The sequence below is a fragment of the Myotis nattereri genome (genome assembly GCF_964212035.1).
Source record: "Myotis nattereri genome assembly, chromosome: 12".
Lineage (NCBI taxonomy): Eukaryota > Metazoa > Chordata > Mammalia > Chiroptera > Vespertilionidae > Myotis > Myotis nattereri.
In genome coordinates, this window is record NC_138087.1 from 75,541,579 (window position 1) to 75,564,701 (window position 23,123).

Sequence of the window (23,123 nt, forward strand, 5' to 3'; positions counted from 1 at the left end):
AAGACTAACACCTGTTCCACCCCATCTGTCATGAAGCCTTATTGCTACTCCTCACACAGAAAAATCTCTACTTCAGCCAAACTGGACTTCGCTTGGGTTATATCATCTGGCCAGAATGTCCTTTCCATTCTTTAATATCTATATACTTCAATGTAGAGTCTAGAACAGCTGTGGGCAACTACGGCCCGCGGGCCAGATCCGGCCCGTTTGAAATGAATAAAACTAAAAAAAAAAAGACCGTACCCTTTTATGTAATGATGTTTACTTTGAATTTATATTAGTTCACACAAACACTCCATCCATGCTTTTGTTCCGGCCCTCCGGTCCAGTTTAAGAACCCATTGTGGCCCTCGAGTCAAAAAGTTTGCCCACCCCTGGTCTAGAATCTTCCCTGACCTCTCTCCTGAAACCCTGCAGCCCTGAAGGCTCATATTGTAAGCCTCTTACATGATAAGCATCTGTACTCCTCCTCTGGACAATGAGTTCCTTTGAGGGCAGGAACATTCTATCCTACAGAGCACATAGTAGATGTTTAATAAATGCTGCTGGGGGCATGAATGAAGTTTGCTGCAACACAGGTTAAGCATAACACTACCTGAGTTTGTATGCCATCCCTGTGTTTACGTCAAGCCTAACACACTATTTCTAGCTTTCCATTCAGACGCCTTACCAGACTGGGATCCCATGTCAACAACTATCAGAGCAGTTAACTTTTACTGAGTGTTTACTATGTGCCAGACACAATGCTTAGCCCTTTAAGTATAGTAGCTCATTTAATTTTTTCAAGCCCTTTTAAGGGCTTGAATATTATCTCTTTTTATAGGTGAGGAAAATAAAGCCCCTGTTTAGAGAATGTCATCCTGCTAGTATAGCCATGTAACTAGTATAAGCTGGAAGTAGGAACTGTACCTACGTCGGTCTAATTCCAAAAACGTGCCTTTAACCACACCACCCTTTGGGTACACATGTTCCTCAGACGGGCTGGGAATGTACAAATCCATGGGTCACAAAAGTATCTAAGGAGAACACAATCATGGCTGGCCTCGCCAGAACAAAGAATCAGGGATAGAAGCTAATACTCTCTCTTGTAAGACTCAAAGCAGGATGCACGAGTCATGGAGGAAAACTCTCCCTTAGCTTCTACATCCATCACTTTTTTTCCCCTTCCAAAGGCCTTTTAAGTCCCCAAAGCCTCATAAGCCCCAAACTTCTCTTCTATTAAACACTTCCCTTTGGCTACTAGTCATCTTTGCTGGTCTCTAAAAAATAATCAATAGGTGATATACTTTAACACAAGCACGCACACGCATGCGTGCCCCTCTGCAGTAATCTCCTCAAAGCCGTCGGGACCACACAGTGGGATACGCCCTTCACTGAATCTGCCAGGCTGTGACCAGGGTGGAGAGCCCTGCTGCCAGTGCCTAATTGATTAAACACTTGGAGTTAGAGCCTTTCCACAGGGAGATTTCAGCCCCTCAATAAATCAGAGCAATCCTGTTTTATGAGCTGATCAGAAAGAAATGGTTTCAGGTTTGCGGAATTTCTAAAAAGAGCAGATCATGGAGGGGGGCCTTTAGGGGGCCTCAGTCTCTTTTCTCAGCACTCCCTCCCTTGCTCATTTCGCTCTGCTTCATTCATTCATTCTGAGCAGTTCCTTGTCCTGGACCATTCTTCCCTTACTCATTATCTAACTCCTTTTTATTCTTCCTCAAGGAGGTTTTCTCCTCCTACTCTCACCAGCTCCAGCCCCTGCTAAACGCTCTTTTATACCCTTCAGAGCACTTTTCACAACTGCGGGCTTCATGATGTGGGGGCTCCTCTCCACCGCCCAGCACAGTGGCCGGCCCAGAGGAGGATGCCATCAATGAACAAATGTGTGCCCAGAGTAAAGCCGACCACCCTAGGATGATGGATGACCATTCGGGGTCTGAACCACTGATTCACTGCAGGTTTGCTTGGAATTTAGGTTGATGACAGAATTCCCATCACTTCCTCTTCCTCTGATATGCTTTTGCTACTGTTCAAAATGCAGGAAGCAATGGGGTCCTCTAAGGAGCCTGGGCACTTTTGATAATTTACAAGTCAAAATACAATATTCGTTTACAACAACAAAATATCTAAGAACTGTTACATCTGCTCAACACTGAGGCATCACTCCCCTGACTCTGGAGTCAGGGATGAGGGCACTCATGCTGGAAGAGCCCCACCTCGATCAGGGGAGTCACTGCAGAAATGTCCCCGATGCACCACCAAACCATTAGCCAGGGGCTGCAGGCGGAGTCTGGGGCCAGGAGCCGACCAGCGGGATACAAATCCCTGTGCCCTCACTTAGAGCCCATTCGGGGTTTGTGGCTCGTCAAACATGTTTCCTTACTGCTCTAATGTACCAGTGTATCGCTTAATGAAAGTTCTTAATTGTAATTCAATTAATTACATACACAGAGTCCCCAATTACATTTTCCAATAAGACATTGGCTGTGGTACAGGTCTAAATGCACTTAACCAATTTTAATATATTAAGACCAATTTCCCTTGAATACTAATTACTACCTAATGATAAAATGAAAAGGGGGGGGGGCTTTCAAGAAAGGGAGAGAGTGAAAAATGCAATTCATGTGGAATTTTTCAGCCCACATAGCACAATCCAGACACTCATTACTGAAGAAGGAGGTGTGGACAGGGCACACTTTGCTTCTAGTAACAGGTCAGCACTGGTTTTTGCCTGGGTATCACCTATCCCCGGTGCTGGCCACTGCCCAAGGGGCCTGTGGGAAGTCTAAGAGGCTAGAGGGGAAACAGGAATAACGAGGGAAAAGGCCAGCACAAACATGGGCAGACTAGCTGTGGTGTTTCCGGGCCGGGTGCTGGCCTTGTGTCTCAGGCACACAGGCCGACACTAGGAATGGCCAATACTTGCATTGTGCATTGCACTCACCTATGTGTTTGTTGTTTTTTTTTTACTTCACTATTTATTTTTAAAATCTTTATTGTTGAGAGTATTACAGATGTCCCCCCTTTTACCCCCCATTGCCCCCCTCAACCCAGGTCCCGCCCCACCCCAGGCCTTCACCACCCTACTGTCTATGTCCATAGGTAAGATCTTTGGTTAGTCTCTTCCCACTCCGCCTCCCCCAATTCCCTCTCAGATTCGTCAATCTGTTCCATGTTTCCATGCCTCTGATTCTGTTTTATTCACCAGTTTATTTTGTTCATTAGATTTCTTGTTCATTTATTTTGATTTTTAAATTTCACTGTTGTTAGATATGTATTTGTTGCCATTTTATTGTTCATATTTTTATCTCTTCTTTTTATTCAATAATACCCTTCAACATTTCATATAATACTGGTTTGGTGGTGATGAACTCCTTTAGTTTTTTCTTGTTTGTGAAGCTCTTTATCTGACCTTCAATTCTAAATGAGAGCTTTGCTGAGTAGAGTAATCTTGGTTGTAGGACCTTACTATTCATCACTCTGAGTATTTCTTGTCACTCCCTTCTGGCCTACAAAGTTTCTGTTGAGACATCAGCTGACAGTCGTATGGGCGCTACCTTGTAGCTAACTGCTTTTCTCTTGCTGCTTTTACGATTCTCTCTTTGTCTTTAACCTGGGGCATTTTAATTATAATGCATCTTGGTGTGGTCCTCTTTGGGTTCCTCTTGTTTAGGACTCTCTGTGATTCCTGGACTTGTAAGTCTATTTTTTTTCAGCAGGTAGGGGAAGTTTTCTGTCATTATTTCTTTAAATAGGTTTTCAATATCTTGCTCTCTCTCATCTCCTTCTGGTACCCCCAGAATGCAAATGCTGTACTGAAGTTGTCCCAGAGGCTCCTTACACCAACTTCATATTTTTGGATTCTTTTTTCTTTTTGCTCTTCTGATTGGGTGTTTTCTGCTTCCTCATATTAAACATCGACTTGATTCTCGGAATCCTCTACTCTACTGTCGAATCCCTGTAAACTGTTCTTTATTTCAGTTAGTGTACGAGTAATTTATGACTGGACCTTTTTCATGTTTTTGACATTCTCACTAAGATCCTTGAAAGTCTCATGAAGATCACTGAGTAACCTTATAACCATGGTTTTGAACTCTGTATCCAGTAGTTTGCTTGCTTCCATTTCTTTCATTTGTGACATGTTTCTTTGTCTCCACATTTTGGCTGCTTCCCTGTGTTTGTTTCTATGTATTAGGTAGAGTTACTATGTCTCCTGGAATTGGTAGAGAGGCCTTGTATAGTAGATGTCCTGTAGGGCCCGGTGGCTCAGCCTCCCCAGGCACCTGAGCTGGGCACTCTAGGCACACTCCTGTGTGGACTGTGTGCACAGTCTTGTAGTTAAGCATTGATTGCTATTGGTGTCTCTGAGAGGAGTTGACCTCCAGGCCAACTGGCTGTGAGGACCAGCTGCAACTACAGTAGGAGAGCTGCTTTGCAGGAGGTGAGGCCCAGTTGTAAAGCAAGAAAGGCTGGTGGTAGTGCTAGGTCTTGGGTCTTTTATTGATAGGTTTTGGGCATGCTATCGTCAGCTGCAGCTTGTTTGAGAGATTTTAGCAAAGTCTGAAGTCTGAGGCAGGACAGGCCATTCATATGGAAAAGTTGCTGCAAACAGCTTGGGTGGGGCTGCAAATTGGATGGGGAGGGGTCTCATGGAATCCCCAGGGTAGAGCAAACAGATATGGCTGCCAGTCAGCCCTGTGACAGGGGAGGTCCCAGCACAGGAACACTGACCCCTGCGAGCACCCCTGTCTGGGAGAAAGCTGCCCCTGAGTTCCTGCCCAATGCCAGATAATACAATTCCTCCCTGTATATATCTGGGTCTCCCAGAGCCACCCGGTGTTGGAGCTCAGAGGTATGGAGTCCGAGCACATTTGTGTGCCTGGGTGTCTAGCAGCCTCCGTGTCCCTCAGCCACAATCCCTGCTGGTTTTTACAACCCATAGTTACAGGGACTTCTCTTCACAGCTCTGGAACCCTGGCATGGGTGCCTGGTGTGGGGCTGGGACCCCTTGCTCCTTACTAATGGACAGAAGACATGGTTTTCCAGGTCCCCAATGATTATTCACGTGATGAGCAAATCGTCCCTCTAAGTATCAGTTTCTTCTATAAATGACAGATGATGACCACCCTGGCCTAAAAGGTTGTTAAAAGGAGACCATTTGTATCTTATTTAAATCTCAAAAAAACCTGTGAAAATGATTCAACCTCCTTTTACACTGGAAACTGAGGCTCAGAGAGGACGTGATTTGCCCTATGTCAGAGGCTGCAGTGGTTCACCCAGGGTCTGCCTGACTCTGAAGGCTGGGCTTTTAAGCACAATGCTGAATGACAATAAGGACAGGCTACTAAGTGATAAGGCAGGAAAGACACTGTGTCCGACATTTTGTTGGTATTCCATAAAGCCAGGGGAATTTCAGGCCTATTTTAGTCCCAAGTGTCTCTCTTAAAGCTGTGGAAAGGACAAGTTGGTTCATGATGCATCTTTCTTCTAAGGACCTGAAGGGTTACCCACATATGATTAGTGGGTAAGAGAAAAGGTCACTGGCAACATCTGGCAGAAAAGGAAATTGAGGCTCAGTTTGGTGCCAGGATTTACACAGATGCTTGGACAAGAATGGCAGTCTTCCTACATTACATCTTTTCCATAATGTACTCATGCTTCCTGCTGGTCTGATTCCAGCTTGCAGCAGACAGTTGGCTGAAGGATGTAGTAGATTATCAGACAAGAATCCAACTGGAAAGCACAGGACTCTGGCTTGTCATTTTCTTATTTAGGCCAAGATCCAAGTACAAATGTTAACTCTCAGTCCCTAGGCAGAAACTCTTGTCATATCAGCTTCATTTGCAAGCTTCTTCTCTCATAGAGTATAAAGACAATTGTCATCACCATCCTTAAGGTTGAAAATGTAGGTTGTTTTGTCAACAATCTCAGGATGGGCTTTGAAATCAGAGAGCTGACTTAGAATTCTGGTTCTATCATTTACCAGCAAGCTAACTTGGGGCAAGACACAACCTTTCTCTATAGTTAGAATAACATCTTATAGGATGGTTGTGAAAATTACAAGAGAGCCCTTTTTAAGAATGTCTAGCACAATTCCTTACAATAGAAGGCCTGAATAAATAATGAAAAAAAATCTTTTGATATCATTGACATAAAAAGTGAAGCCCCATTCCCTCTCAGAAGAAAAGTTCAAAGGCTATATACATCCACCCTATGGCAGTCTCCCCAATCAAACGGTTTTACTTATAAAGTACACATCTCTTCTAGAACCCTAAAGCACACTGGCTGGAAAGCACCCTGGCTGGAAAGCACCCTGCTCCAAGTTCTCTGGTCCTGTGACCCAGATTCACAGACTTGCCCCGTTCACCACCCTCTCTCCCTCTCCCCATTACACACCTCCTTCAGGGCCGATAGTTCTGATTCTAGACCTCCACAACTGTGGCCTCTCTGCTCTGTCAGCCACAGATATGCCCTTCCTTCCTTCCTTCCTTCCTTCCTTCCTTCCTTCCTTCCTTCCTCCCTCCCTCCCTCCCTCCCTCCCTCCCTTCCTTCCTTTTTTTGAATGCTGCTCTTTCAAAACATTTATTGAGTGTTTACTATGTGCCAGGAACCATTCTAAGAGCTTTATGATTATTAAAACTCATTGAATCCTCCTACCAACCTTATGAGGGCAGATAGAGAAGTTAAACTGTCCAAGTTCACACAGCCTAGTAAGTGTCAGGGGCAGCATGCGAAGTGTCTGTTTTGATATAATTTTCTTAAACACTGCATAATAGATGCTCATAAGTTAGTCCACTTCAAATTAGCTTTAAGGATAGCAAACCTGTCCTAATCGAATATACCAATGGAAGATTTAAAAAATTCTATTTTTGAAATTTTTAAAAACCTCAATCCAACTTTTTCATAGGTAGCTACTAGAGAACAATACTTGGTTCTTGATTGAAATTCTATTTAAATTTTAAAAACTTTTTCTATAGAAAGAATAAACTGCTTTTATAATTTACTTCCATTTTACAAAAACTAGTAATAATATTCTATTGATTCCAAACCATTCACTGCCTCGTGCCCTTTGTAAATGCTGGTAAAGTCTTCTTTCACTACCACAATAATCTTAACTCAGAGTGTAAGAACTGGAATTTCTTGCCAATCCTTTAAGATGGCAATGCCAAAGCTCACAGATGTCACACAAGTTACTTAAAACTAAGCTCATGTTTAGAAGTGCAGTAAGAACAAGAGCCCAGATGTCAAAGCTTTATCCATCAATTCTAACAGCTTCTCTTTCCTCGTATAAGAAAGTTGGGCCTCATCTTAAAAACAAAGAAACAAACAAAGAAAAACTAATTTGGAGTCACAGTATACTGTGGAATACTATGCAACAGCTAAAAAAAGAAAGAGGTGAAATAATATGCAGATTAATGTGGAATAAACTCTACAGTATTTGTCAAAATGATAAAATAAAAATGGAGAACAATGATGACAGTCAGCTGTCATTTGTTTTTTTAAAAGAGAGGAATACAAATGTGTGTGTATACGTTCTTGTTGTCTTTTGGTATCTGTGTGAGATTGGCTTCAGGACTCCCAGTGGAAACCAAAATTTTGGATGCTAAAGTCCCTTACATAGAATGGTGTAGCATTTGCATATAACCTTTGCACATCCTTGCCATAAACTTTAAATCATCTCCAGATTACTTATAATACCTAATACAATATAAATGCTATGTAAATATTTATACTATATTGTTTAGGGAATAATGACTAGAAAAAGTTTGTTTCAGTACAGGTACAACCACTGTAGACCTAATTACATAGTAAATGTCAGCAATAACATAACATTTTTTTCAAAATATTTTCTTTTTAAAAATATGTTTTTATTGATTTTATAGAGAGAGGAAGGGAGAGGGAGTGAGAGAGAAACATCAATTGGCTGCCTCCTGCACAACCCCTACTGGAGATGGAGCCTTTAACCCAGGCATGTGCCCTGACCAGGAACTGAACCAGTAACCTTTTGGTTCATGGGATGATGCTCAACCAACTGAGCCACTTCGGCCAGGCAAGAATATTTTCAATTAAATCTGCAGAGGCTAAACCTGTGGATCCAGAGGGCCAACTGTATATATGTGTGTGTGTGTATTCATGTACATATACAGAATATACTTGCATATACACAGATAATCCCTGGGAAGTTATCAAAGAAACTGGGAACAACTTGTCTCTGGGAAGGGAATTAGAGGAGAGGAGAGAGGCTGAGTTTTCACCACAGACACACTTTGTTATCTGGAAAATTCTTTTACATGAATAAGTGTTACATATCCAAAATATTTGCCAAGACACTAATAAATAAATTTTATCTTATATAACAAGGAGTCAACATTCTGAAACAGAATCCACTACAGAGTTCCTATTATGCGAATTAGTTCCCCTACTATGTTTAAAGGAAGAGATTCATTAGCCCTGGTTGGGTGGCTCAGTTGGTTAGAGCGCTGTCCCATAGACCAAAAGGCTGTGGGTTTGATCTCCCACCTCGGCATGTATGGGAGGCTACTAATAGATGTTTTTCTCCCACACTGATGTTTCTCTCTTTTTCCCTCCCCCTTCCTCTCTCTCTAAAACCAATTTAAAAAAAAACACATCTTTGGGTGAGTGGGAAAAGAGAGAGAGAGGAAGAGAGAGAGAGAGATTCTTTAAAGAATTGAAAGAAAATGACAGGAAGGGAGGGATTACCCATTTATATCAAGTAAGATAATCAGATAAGCAAGATACAAAGGAATGTGTTGTTATAATTCTTCCTTGGGTGTGATCAGTCCAAAGGATTATGAAACTAAGAGGCACTCTCATGATGTAATCGGTATCTATGTGAACTTGCCCTTATTATTTGCTTGCTTTTTCTTCTTAAAAAGTCATGCATGCTTATTTTAGAATCTCTGGAAAGTACAAGTATAAAGAGGAAGAAAAATGAATTACCCAGAATCTTGCTAACCAGAGACAACCACTATTAATATTTTGGCATTTTCCTTCCAATTTTTCTTCCATGTTTTTGGTTTGTTTGTTTTGATTTTACTAGTTGAGATTAGTCTAGCTGTGTTATTTTGTATCCTTGACAATTTTCCCTCTTAATATTACATCAAAGTTATTTTTCTCATAATGAAAACTCTTGGTAAACACAACTTATAATGATTGAACAGTATTCCACATCTCCTGAGATGGCTGTTCTCCTTTTAATCTGTTACTGTGGCAAACTATACCGACTAGGATTTTTTATTGCTAAACTAAACCTTGTACTCCTAGAATAAAACCAACTTGGGAATGTTACATTATTTTAATATAATGCTGAATTCAGTTTTGTTTTTTTTCCACTCTTTTCTTCAAAAATTTTTTTATTTTATTTTATTAATTTTTTAAAATATTTTTTTCCTTTGTGTGAAGAAATATGAATGAACTGTACATGCGATCATCTCCAGCATAATTTCCATCAATGAGGAGGTGCTTCCGTATGACTTCGTCTAAGGGTCCCTGTTTGGGTGCCATCTGTTGGCGTCCAGCCCCAGCAGGTCCAGGGGTTCCCATAGGTGTGGATGGAGTCAGCGAAGAAGGAATGACATGGAGACAGCGTTCAGTTGATCAGCAGCCTAGCCAGGATCTCTAGCCAGGTTCTTCAGCCAGGTTCTCTGAATTCAGTTTGTTAATATTTTGTTTAGAATATTTGCATTTATTTAAGATTGGTCTGAAAATATTTTGTCTTGTATGGTCTTTATTAGGGTTTGGTAAGATTATGACAGCCTCGTAAAATGAATTGGAGAGTATAACCTCTTTTTCTACTCTTTTGAACAGCTGATATAAGACTAGAATCGTTTTTTCCTTAAGTATTTGTTAAAACTAGCCAGTAAAGTTGTCTTGGATTGAGTTTTCTTTGTGGCAAGGTTTTCAATCATGAACTCAATTTTTAAAAATAGTTATGAGGCCCTAAGCGGTTTGGCTCAGTGGATAGAGCGTCGGCCTGCGGACTGAGGGGTCCCAGGTTCGATTCCGGTTAAGGGCATGTACCTTGGTTGCGGCCACATCCCCGGTGGGGAGTGTGCAGGAGGCAGCTGATAGATGTTTCTCTCTCATCGATGTTTCTCACTCTCTATCCCTCTCCCTTCCTCTCTGTAAAAAATCAATAAAATATATTAAAAAAAACAGTTATGAGAAAATTCAAGTTTCTATTTCTTCTTGTGTCAATTTTGGTAAGTTGTTTTTTTAGGATTTTTTCCTTTTGCATCTACATTTTCACAATTTTTGGTATGGAGTTTTTCAAAATAATCTTGTACTATCTATTTAGTGACTGCAGATCTGTACTGTACCTCTTTTTATTTCTGTTACTATTTGTGTTTCTCTGTTATTTGTTACTCTTCCATGTTTCTGATCCATTTCCTCAAAGGTTTAGCAAGTTTGTTAGTCTTTTCAAAGAACCAATGTTTGGTTTTGCTGTCCTTATATTTCCTATTTCATTAATTTCTGCTCTTATCTTTACTGCTTCCTTCCTTTTATTCCCTCTAGTTTTCTTTTCATGTTTGTTTTCTAATTTCTTGAACTAAATGCTTTAGCTTATTGATTTTGGGCCTTTCTTCTTTTACAATATATGAATTAAAAAGCTGCAAAATTTTCTTTAAATATTGCAGCCTTCAAATTCAAATAATATCAGGAAAAATTGGTTCTAGGTGTTAATCTTGCCTCTTTTAGTTCAATCTTCTCCCAGATACCGGCCATTAATAATTTTCTATGATTTGTATATTTTAATTAGTTTTGCTTTACCAAAAGGTGATGCCCTGTATAATTTTCCCATATAGGGGTACTATATAGATACTATATATATAGAAATATTATAAACATCTAACACCTATCATTATACATATATCTTTATTGCATTTAAAATATTTTCTCAAGACAGATTTCCAAAAGCAGAAATGTTGGCACACACTGAGCCCACGTCACCTCCCTGGTGAGTTTTGCACGTGCCTCCCTAGAAGAGGCGGTCAGGGCCCTGGTTAAAGAGCAGCAGCCTTGTGTAGAGGGTCAGTGACATGACGAAAAAACTGCCATTGATTCACTCATTCAATCTACAGGGTGGGGCAAAAGTAGGTCTACAGTTATTCGTATGGAAAATAATACAATAATTTATAACTAACACAAGAATAAACTGTTTCACGTACTCACAACCATAAACCTACTTTGCCTGACCCTGTATATTTACTAAGCTTCTATAGTACATAGCCTATAGTGAGGGGTAAATACTGGTTAAATTAATGAAGGGCAACTTGGTATGGATCAGGGATGCCCTCATAGACCTGGAAAATCTTATGGGAGAAAGATAATTGAGGGAAATATATTATTATAAACAGAAACATACATGCAATGAATGAAAAGTATGTTCTATGTATAATGGGGGACCCAAATGAGGGGGAAAGGAAGACCACAGATGGCCTCTTTGAAAATGTGACATTTAAACTGAGACGAAGGATGACAAACAGCCAGAGTGGGGTAAGAGTGCTCCGCACAGAAGAAACGGCCTGTGTAAAGGCCCTGAAGCAGGAACGAAGGAGAGCTGGCTACACAATCTCCATTTCCACATGTCACTTGCTCCTGAAGTCAGTGGGAGCACAGAGGAGAGGAATGGCAAAGATTCACAACTCAGAAGCTCAGAAGGGAGGATGAAAGGAGACTAACTGCAGTTTTAAAGAGGCTCACAAGATAGCACCAGGAACCACCACACTGCCTCCTGCTAAAAGTATGCAAATGGTCAGGATTTTCTAACCCTGACGTTTGTCTACACAGTGATAGTGACAGGGCCAGTTGCTTCTATACAAAATAGCCTTCGCCTCAGAAAAGGCCTCCTATTTCTAAGCTGTTTTCCAGGACTGATCCAAATTTAGAAAGATACAGTTTAATAAAAAATATATAAATCACAGAGGGCTAAACAGGATGCAGACTTTTTACCAAAAAAAAAAAAGCATGAAGTCAATCATTTCATTTTGGGATACACTTTTGGCAGGAAGGCTGAGGTCTGCCTTGAAAAACAGTTACTTGAAATCTGCCTAGGGCAGTAGTCGGCAAACTGTGGCTCGGCAAACCGCTCGCGAGCCACATGCGGCTCTTTGGCCCCTTGAGTGTGGCTCCTCCACAAAATACCGACTTCTGCGCATGGGCCACGAAGTTTCAATCGCACTGTACGTGCGTGCCCCCACATGGTATTTTGTGGAAGAGCCACACTCAAGGGGCCAAAGAGCCACATGTGGCTCGCAAGCCACGGTTTGCCGACCACGGGCCTCGGTAAACCGGGCCAGTGACCCCAACACATGACTCCTAAGCATGTTCGCAACGGACAAAACAAGCACGGAGTGAGGAGGCCAACGTACTGTTCTCGCGGACCAGGCAGAACTCCCACACGCTCTGGCTCTCCAAAGTGCTCTCCAGGTCCACGGCGACATTGGGCTCACTCTGCTTCTCCAGGCGGTACTGAGGGCCTGGAAGATCAAAGGGGCAGGAGGAGGGGAGGAAGTCTGAAACAGTGTATTTAACATTGAAAAAACACCGCATACTGGCAAAAAGCTGTTAAAGCATTAGGAAAACACTGGCGTTAGTCTTGAGGGTCTAGCTGTCCAAGATGGAAAGAGTTTGGGTATTTTTTGCACGAAGTTTCACACACGTGTCTGTTCTATTATTGGGTTTGTTTTCACTCAGTTCTCCCCAAGGTGAGAGGTAGATGGCTTTGAGTCAGACTGACCTGGAATCACAACATAGCTACATGGTTTCTCAGATGTGAGAGGTAACCTACCTTTTTGTGAGCCTGTTTCCTGATAAGGAGTGCTTATCACCTTGAAGGCTTATTATGAACAACAGAGATGATATATTCTAAGGAAGTAAGTACTCTAAGTAAGGAAAAATACTCATTCCTATAAAAAAGTACTTATTAATAATCATTAAATAAGAATGATTATAATCAATTATAAGCAGGAATAAGTTATGTTTAGAACTCTAATATGATAACAGCCCCAAAAATTCCTTTTTTAAAAACACACACAAAACTCAAGTTTCTGGGTTACGGTGATAGAAGGACAATGGATGCTGATTCATGTTTTTTGTTGAAACATTTGTGAAAACACAAAGATAAAGGTTTAATAATCCTAGAAAACTGGAATCCTAGCTATGCCTGTCACGTAGGGGGTTCTGGCAGATCTTAATAAACACTGGGGTGTTTTATACATTTACTCATGTATTTCTTTGTCAAGCCAAATGACAATCTTGTTCTTCTCAGATAACACCTAACGGGTCCAATGATCAGAGTCAAAAGACTGCTCCTGTTGCGAATGGTTACTGAAAAGATTAGAGGCGTAAGAAACTCTTACTGTTTTGGCCATGAAAGGCGTGTTTGCAGACAGGAGAGGTGAGAGATCGGAGGGAGCAGCAGAGGCCTCCCAGGCAGAACACATCTTTTTAGGCTGTTCTTCAGCTGCTGGCACTTAGCCAGCCTTCTCCTTTCTCAGGAGGAGCATCTGACTCACCTCAGGCATTCTCCTCTCCCATATCCTATGCTCATTGCAGCACGTAGTTTCACGGTATATCTGAACTGCTCTCTAACTTAATTTCATCAACACTCTGTCAGTTCTCAGAGTTCTTACATACATTCAGTCCTTTTTTTTTTTTTTTTTTACAATACTTAACAGCTTTTAAACTGTTATAAAGTAAACAATGCTCAAAACACATATAACTATGTATTTAAGCAAGTACATGCTCAGAAGTCTACACCATTCTTATAAACTCTCACACACTATATTCAGGTCAAGAATGTACCCATTTCAACATTTCACATAGTTCAACTTAATTTCAAAAAGATTAAATAAAGGTATGGGAATACAGGTAATTCTTGGTATCTGTCACCCATCTGTGATAACATTTGTCAATCACCAGGCACACTTCCTGCTGGTCACTGCAGCCTTCACATTCATGGTGGAAGTAATCATAGAAAATCATGCCCAGCTGAACTTTAAGAAAACCTAGCTGGTGAGAGATTCCTATGAGCCCTCTCCTTCCCCCTCCCTAACAGCCACGTTCACAGCTGGGGCATCCTCACCCCCGAAGCTGCTTTCCAAGACACTGGCCTGTTATATGAGCTCTCATCCCTAATAACTCCCAGCAACACTGTGTGTGAGGCACTGACATCCACTTCTATGAATTTACACTGATATCTGGGTACAAAGTTTAGCTATAATAAATCATTTTTTCATGATAGGGAATAACCTAGATGTAATAAAATACTGTGAAATACCTGGTTAAACAAAATACTGTGAAGTACTGTGAAGATATTAATGGTAACGTTGCAAAAATATTTAATCTTATAAAACACTAGAGGCCCGATACACAAAATTCGTGCACAGGGGGGAGAAGGGGGTGTCCCCCAGCCTGGCCTGTGCCCTCTCGCAATCTGGGACCCCTTGGGGGATGTTTAAACCGGCAGCTGGACATCCCTCTTGCAACCTGGGACTCCGCGCTCTTAACTGCTGCCTGCCAGCTCCTTACTGTTTGGCTCGCTGCTCCTTAGCGCTGCCGTGGAGGCAGGAAAGGCTCCCGCCACGGCTGGTGACAGCCGTGAGCCCAGCTTCTGGCTGAGTTGTGCTCCCACTATGGGAGCGCACTGACCACCAGGGGCAGCTCTTGCATTGAGTGTCTGCCCCCTGGTGGTCAGTGCATGTCATAGCGACCAGTTGTTCCACTGTAAGGGTCACTGGGCTTTTATATATATAGATGTTTATAATATGTTACTTTATGAAACAGAAAATTATAACAATATGTGCAGAAAGACTGCAATTATGAAAAATATATGTAAAGTCACAGGGGGAAAAATACTGAAGGGTTATTTCCAAAATGTGAGTAGTGGTCATAGTGGGGAAATGAGTGCTTTTCTTTCTCTTTGGTGTTATTTCGTATTTTTCACATTTCTTATACTAAATAAAGGCTACTTTTATAATTTATTAAACATCGTATACACTTATAAACCCTCTGATTTCTTACTATGCCATTTTTTTGAGGATACTATAATTATCACACATCATGGCATCTGCAGTGGGTCTTTTATATGCAAAATTTAATCCAAATTAGACATTATCAGTTTATGTAGATCGATATTTTCATCTTAAGTAACCCTGCAACCTAGCATGCTTTTTGTGACTTGGAGGGCAGTGTACAGGGCGTTGGGCTTCTTGAGCTGTCTACCTGGCAGCTGGATTAAAGTAAGCCACCCCTCTCCTGATTGCTGGGAGCCAACACGTTGTCTGCATTAGGGTAGACTTCAGGCTGGTCTCTTTGTACACTTTCTCCTTCCAGGCACTGCAGCTGCCTGGGAAACATGGATGAGGGAAACCAGGGTAGGTAGGGAGTACTAAGAAGGGTCCTGCATCCCTAAACACAAGTGCCTGCACCACTCTCAAAGCCATAAATGCCATCATTCAACATTTACTTTCTTGTTTCTCGGGTGTTGCAGATATTTCTATTGAAATAGTTTGTTTCTGGAAAGTAGCATTAGGACTTTCCCTTTGAAGCTTAGTATGATGATGACTCTCATATACTGAATGACCATACATGCCAAGCACTCTATATATGTTACCTTACCGAATCCTCACAGCAACTCTAGCAAGTAGATATTATTATACCCCTTTGCCAGACAGGGTCCCTGAAGGTTGGCAGGATGAAGTAACCTGCCCAAGATCACAAAGGTCAGAAGTAGAAACAGAAAAACGAAACCCAAGGATCTTTGACTCTAAAGCCTGTGTGTTTTGAACCTTCCTTTCTCTTGCAAACTATAAATTACTGGCCAATTATAAAGAGGCCATAGTTTATAGCATAAGTATAGATTTTTATAGATTTGTGGATTCATTTGGGTTCTGAATCACTTAACTTCTGGTTTCTATGAATTCAAAATGAAAATGATCTGAAATAATTTATTTTAATGAAACCCACACATACTAAATATCCCATGCTATGGCTGTATCCCAGGTCCTTGTGAGGACAGAATCGCCTTATCTTCCCATCCATCCAGGAAAACTACCTCCTGCCTGTCCTTAAAAATATTCCTGTGTGTGCCCAGTCTTGTTAGTAACTAAAATTTTGACTATCATCTGCTTGGGGTACTCTGCTCTTCCATAAAAGCTAAAGTACAACTTGGAAACCTACTTCTGAACTTAGCAAACAACTGATGGGTCTTGACTTTGGGGGAGGTAGATGGTTAAACTGTAGGCGAGACTCAAGATCTAAACCCAAAGGGAAAACACCCTGTTCCAAAGATCAATTTCTCTCTAACTCTTGCTCAAACACTGGGTAACTTATCGCACATAGAAAGACTATTTTACACATTTCCCCCTGAAAAATTCAGATTGATAACTTCAGGCCATGTTGTGTAAAGGCAGGGTAGAGATCAGAAGCAATATAGCGTGATGATGAAGGGCATGGACTGGGGCCAGATTACCTCGGTCTGGCCCTGGCTGAGTCCCACCTCAGAGGCCTGTGAGGATTCAATGAGTTAACAGTTGCAAAGCAGTTAGAACAGCGTCTGGTACATTAATAGTGCTATTTAAGTGTCAGCTATCATCACTCCTCATCATGAGACTGGAACAATACTAAGATCACGTAACATAACATAGCAGGGCCTACTTTGTGCCAAGTACTATACAGATCATTTCATTTACTGTCACGCTAGGATTAAAGAGTATGCATTCTGTTCTGTGACTCACAGAGTTAAGTAACTCACGCAACGTCTCACAGGAAGTGGTGGAACTAGGATTCATACCCAGAGCTCTCTAGGCCTGCACTCTCTATATTCATACGAACCAGAGTGCCTTGTTCATGACAAGTACTTAATAAATGCCTGTTGATTATAATCAAGATTATGACAACCCAGACCTCCTATCTATCAAATTATAGTTTCTATAAAATGCTTGTTTAATTTTTAGGCAGCTGACATGGGAGGAAAGAAAAAACAGCAGCCAAAACCATTTAAAAAAGACAAGCTGTGAGGTCAGTTTCTTTTAATATACTTCTGCCCAAGAAATGACTATATAAAATATAAAAGGCTCTTTCACACTGAACAGGACATAGCTCTCAAGGCAACAGCCACCCTTTGGAAAGAGGCTTTAAAATGTCACAGCTGCGCATGAAGCCGGAAGCCTCCACCTCACAGCAGGGGGGCACAAAGGGAGGTTCTGGGAAGCAGTTCCCCTGCGGTGACAAGGAAATCTGCCGGGCACTCCAGTGACGCATTACTGCAGTAATGCCATGCCACCAAATGGGCTAGGACAAAATACTGCTCTGGGCACTTTGGGAGGGTTCCAAGTTCTAATACTCGAGCAGGATTTTGGCAAACATCTCAGTGCATAAATTTCAAAGAAAATCTGTAGTATCTGCTGGGTGGGGGATGCATACATGCTAGTCCAGTTTTCTCGGTCTCTGTAATCCTGGACTGAAACATAAAAGGTGTCAGTATGTAATACCTTGATAGCTGAGAGCCGGCTGAGAGTTCAAGTCCAATGGGAAGCAAGTGCAGAAGCCCAGAGAGAGAAGCCACACCATCGCCCCTATCGTTCTGTGCCTTGTTTCTAAAGACCCACAGGAGAAACGCCCTTCAGACCTCGGGAGCAGGAAGCACTGTACTTCCTTGGAGCAATAGGTTTGCTCTCCTGTATTTTTATTTTATATATTTTTTAATGTTTTTATTGATATTTTAGAGAGAGAGAAAGGGAGAGAGACAGAGAGACAGAAACATGGAGGAAAGAGAAACATCATTGATTGGCTGCCTCCTGCATGCCCCCCATTGGGGATAGAGACTGCACCTCACGCATATGCCCTGACCAGGAATCGAACCAGTGACCTCTTGGTTCCTGGGTCGACGCTCAACCTCTGAGCCATACTTGCCAGGCTCTTCTGTATTTTCTGACAGTTGAACATAAATCATGTAACTAACTGATACTGTGTCCCTTTCTCCTTTGCCCATTAGGAAGTTCAGGTCTAAACGTGTGGCCTGAATGATGACTGGGCACACATTTCTGCATCATTTCACTCTCTGAATCTTTATTTTCCATTTTCCTTGATGTAATTTTCAGATCATGTATTCTTTGAGGACAAATGATAAAGTCAAAGGCTGACCACTTTCATGCATACACCTTCATGCCAACTATTTTCCATTCGCCAGCTTAAAGAGCGGCTTTAATCTGAAAGTAGCCAGCAGAAGGTTAAGTATTAGCAAGTAAGAGGCAAGGCTGGGTTCTGAGCAGAAAACTCCTGGTGTCTGTACCCACTCAGGGGGTAACAATGCATTCTGGGAAAGTTACTCGTCTCTTGTGTATTTTCTCATCTGTAAACAAGGATAACAGAACTTCCCTCCGAAGGTTGCTATGAGGATTGAGACAATCCTCGACTCCTTTAGCGAAGAGCTCAATGACGGCCGCTACTAGTATTATTGCAAGTACAGGCTGGAACAGAAGCCACTGTGATGCGGTGCAGGCAGATCCCTAGTCCAAAGTCACAACAGACTAACAGCCCCATTAAGGGAAGAGACACGGTGGCAGGGAATGCTGGCATCAAAGTGTCCAAGGAGGCGTGTGGGGTGGGAGAGGGAGCATATCTGTTGAAACCAGCTTGCCTTTAAGCCACAGACAGCATTTCAGACTACAGACTTGTTCAGCAGCCAGGGTTCCTCAAGCTCCCCAGTCTCCCAGGTCCCTACAGATATGGTCTAAAAGTGGTGAGTAAATGTCTGAACCCACAGAACCAACCATAGCAGCAGAGATATCAAAAGATATATGGTGTTATAATGCCATCCATACATCCAGTTAACAAACTTTTCTTGAACATCGACAATGTTCCAGACACAGGTGAATAATCACTGATCCCTGCCCTCAAGCAGGCTGGGGAGGCAGCAAGACACACATGAGCAGATAAGCTGCAAAGACCCAACAGTGCCCTTCCCCTGGTCAGGACAAGGTGCTGTGGGAACACAGAAGAGGGGACAATGACTGTCCCCTTCCTGAGGTGGAAACATCTGAACGCAGTCTTGAAGGAGGACTTGGAGCCAAGGGAAGAAGAGGGAATTAGTGAATTCCTAGATGAAACATCACGTGCTAAAGGCCCAGGGTCGGTGCGGGTAGGAGGGGAAGCTGCAGCTGGGATACTTGACCCAGACTGTTGGTCAAGGTTTGGATTCTCTCTTATAAAAGCTACACATGCTAACCGAGCAAGGGGTTGACACAATCAGCTATATATTTTGTAAGACTCTTCTGGTGGCACTGCTGACAATGGGCTGCAGAAGACTGGCGGCAGGGAGACCCATTTGGAGCGAACTGTGCCAAGCCTTGTCTGCTCCATGGCAGGCCGGCTGAATGCGATTTCCTCACTGAGCCAAAGCCATCACTGACAAGCTGACGCGTCAATATCAGAGCTCAGACCCAACATCAGCTATTCTAAAATGTCAGCCCCATCGCTTATAACTCTTCCTCTAGGGGCGACTATAATCATTTTCTGCTTGATCTTAATATAAGCACCGAATTATATTCAAGTGATAACCACTGCAGCTTATACCCCCTCTGAGGCTCAGATTGGATAATTTGGAATTTAAATAATAAAAAAGGAACAAGCTGACATGACAATAAGGTCACACTTTAGCCTCTTCTGAGCCAATACACAATTTGCTCTCAGTGAAACAGCTGAATATAATCGAATTAAATACAATTCCTATTACAAAAGAAGAAAGACCAAGGCTGTTCCAATAAACCAATTCTCCTGCCTAGTTAAACTGCAAAACCTTCAGGAAAGGTTTTGAAAGCATGACCCATCAGTTCTAATTTTTAAAACTTATCCTTTCAGTCAAGACTAGAAAAAGGCCCATTCCAACTTTTATCTTTACTACAAAGTGCTGTTATCTTGGCCTGATGTCAGGAGCTCTATCTCTCTTTCTGCTGACAAGCAGAGACGAGAAAGATAAGATTGGAAACGAATCTCACTTCTCTGAGTAAATAAATAATCAATACTCATCTAAATGTAAATGAGAAGGTAGCCCCCTCTGATAACAGCACTCTTATCAGAGAGCCAATTTTCTTCAGACATTTGGCCTCAACCAAATCACCATCATTCAGCCCCAGCCTAATGGCAAAAAATCGTAACTAAATTGAACCGATCACCAGAGATCAACTAAGTTCGGCCTTGGCCACTGCAGGTTCAAATGTTTGGGAATGCAATTTTGCCCCCATTAACTTTCAATAGCAATGAAGAACAGACTGGTCAAGGGGCCAGTCTGTGCAATAAACCCCAGAAATGGCCGGAGGATGAGGAGTGGGTGTAAGTGTTTAAACAACGCCATAACGACGGCAAATCCCAGAGCTGTGAAGGGAAGGCCGTGCTACTGTGGGGTGGAGAGAGCAGTCTTTCTTCTTATCCACGGCTTGGCTGAAATGGCGAAGACATTTAATTTGCCTGGCAGTGATGGTTAAAGTTTATTAAAACAAATGTAAGTAAATAAAAACAGATATTAAAAAGCTGTAGTAGCTAAAAATAACCTAAGGTTCAAATGATCAATTTCCTCCAACTAATTTTCATCAGACTTGCGTCTGACCCAGCAGTCTGCACTGACCTGATTTTACTGAAACAAGACGCCGTCTACAAGACAAATCACTTTAAAACCACTGCACTGGGGTTTCCATTTCTTTGCTGCAAGACTCAATTCACTGCTGATGAGAGTATTGGGGAAATTATGACTATTATTGATAGGACAGCAAAACCACTTTTACACAGTCGTCCTCAAGTCGACAGAAAGCTTGCACTGGACCATTAATGGAGGTGTCAGCTAGAATCAGAAATTAAAGACCAAGGGTGGAGAGGCCTAATTTTTAGGGCATGTTAAGGATACCAGACACAGAAGAAGCAGCTGCTATTCATCCTCTTAAGAGTAACAAAGCCAAAACAAGGATCAACGGAGGGGGGCAGGCTGCTCTGCCTGTAATTAGGGAAAGGAAATGCTTTTTTTGCCTCACCCTCACGGTTGGAGAGCACAGGCTCTCAACATTACACTCCAAAGTTTTATCAGCCAAAGGCGGTCACGTCTGGAGTGAGACAGGACTGCTCCAAGTTCCACCATCTCGGGTCCTACTGAGTATCTAGTCCTAAAAGGTGGACATGTGGCGGTTGTGGAGCCTGGGTTTTGGAGTAAAAAAGACTTGGATTAAAATCTTGGCTCTTTTACAGGCTATGTGACACTCGGTAAGTTAGGTGATCTAAACCTTCCTGGAGTAACTGCAAAGACGATGCGTGACAAAATGCACAGGACCAATGAACACTCAACAGCTGTCGCCTGTTACACCGCTGCGCAAAGTTAACAAGATCATCAGGGTGCTCTTTTTTGAAAACTACAGTGACTGACACCGAGGTCTCACCTGGCCCTTAACAAAACGCCTTGGGTGCATTAGCTCTTTAATCATAACGCTCTCTGAGGTAGGCCCTATATAAACTCCACTTACAGAGGAAAAAAAAAAAAGTAAAGCAGTTACGTCATGTGCCTGTGGTGAGGCCAGGACAAGGTGTATGACCCCAGAGCAGCGGTTCTCAACCTGTGGGTCACGACCCCTTTGGGGGTTGAACAACCCTTTCACAGGGGTCGCCTAAGACCATCGGAAAACACATATATAATTACATATTGTTTTTGTGATTAATCACTATGCTTTAATTATGTTCAATTTGTAACAATGAAAATACATTCTGCATATCAGATATTTACATGACGATTCATAACAGTAGCAAAATTGGTTATGAAGTAGTAATGAAAATAATTTTATGGTTGGGGGTCACCACAACATGAGGAACTGTATTAAAGGGTCGCGGCATTAGGAAGGTTGAGAAGCACTGCCCCAGGGCCTGTGCTCATAACCACACTCCTATGCTGTATTCCAGAAAGAGATTCTACAATCTTCTTGACCTTCGGGTTGAAAAAAAGAAATTGTAAGTTGAGATGATTTATCAGTTCAGAAAGGAGTGAAATCTAGGTTGGGAGATGAGGAGGGAAGACAGAGGGGGTAGCTGGTCTTGAGGGGGTTAAAATTGATAGCCCCCAGCCCTAACAGCAGGTACCTATCCCAGGAGCACTAAACCTGAACACCAGCTGCTTGCCCTGATTTTTTTTTCCAGGGAGGGGGCCCTTTCCTAAGTTAAATGATTTACAGAGTTACTGCCTCAGTGCACAGTTCTGAAAGTGTGATTTCTTTAGGGTTTAACTATACCCATTTCTAGTCCTGTTACAACTTTTTTATTGCGATAGAAAACATTTACTGGAAATATGTTACTGCTATTACCAGGTCATAAAATAAAAAGAAAAATAGTTTATGTATTGCCATCATTTCCAATCATCAATCAGAAAGTGCCACGAGGAGGAAAGGAAAGGGCGTACAGCCGAGATTTCCTTCTTTGTGTAGGAGAAAATGCAGGAGCATCATAATTCTTTAGAATGGATTTCTTCTTGAATACCCAGCCTCACAGATGGGCTCCTGGGAGGAGGAGGAAGGCACACCTTTTGGCATCTCCCCTCCTCCCTGCAGCCTTGCCCGAATCCATGTCAGAATCAAGAGCTCTTTCATCCAGACTTCCTCGGGCTTTGCCTCTGTCTGTGCACAGAGCATGCTGGATGAGAAGCAATTTTGTCTATTTGTTGTTGTTCTACCCTCACTCCTCTTCAGTCAGGGCACTGTTTAAAGATGGAGGTGGAGAGACTTTGGAAAAAACCCAACTCCGCATTCCCAGAGCTCGGCTCTTTGTAGGTGCTCAATAATCTGTTAGATACAATGACTTCAACGAGGTGGCATTTAAAATTGAACAACCTTGACCCAACAAAGGAATCTATCCTGAGAAACATTACTCCAAGCACACAATGATGTATGTTCAAAGATGTTCACTGTTTTAGTATCAAAAATAGCACAATCTAAATTTCTCCAGTAGGAAACTATTAAATAAATTACAGTATAAATGTACACTGGATGTTATGTAGCTGTTAAAAAATTAAGCTAAGTTAATAAGACATGGGAAGATTTCTATGATACATTATTAAATAAAAATATACAGACTGTATGGAG

At 42.0% G+C, this 23,123-nt stretch overlaps 1 protein-coding gene across 7 annotated transcripts in view; it reads right to left on the bottom strand.

The window, feature by feature from the left end:
• MAPKAP1 (MAPK associated protein 1) overlaps positions 1 to 23,123 on the bottom strand; it is a 190,736-nt gene that overhangs the window by 49,101 nt on the left and 118,512 nt on the right. For 4 of the 7 annotated variants that reach the window (XM_081103602.1, XM_081103603.1, XM_081103605.1 and 1 more), the window contains one exon: positions 12,384 to 12,491. The exons of the other annotated variants lie outside the window; for them this stretch is intronic. In XM_081103602.1, coding sequence (XP_080959728.1) covers positions 12,384 to 12,491 — 108 coding nt within the window. The remainder of the gene's footprint in view (positions 1 to 12,383; positions 12,492 to 23,123) is intronic. 7 annotated transcript variants of the gene reach the window in all.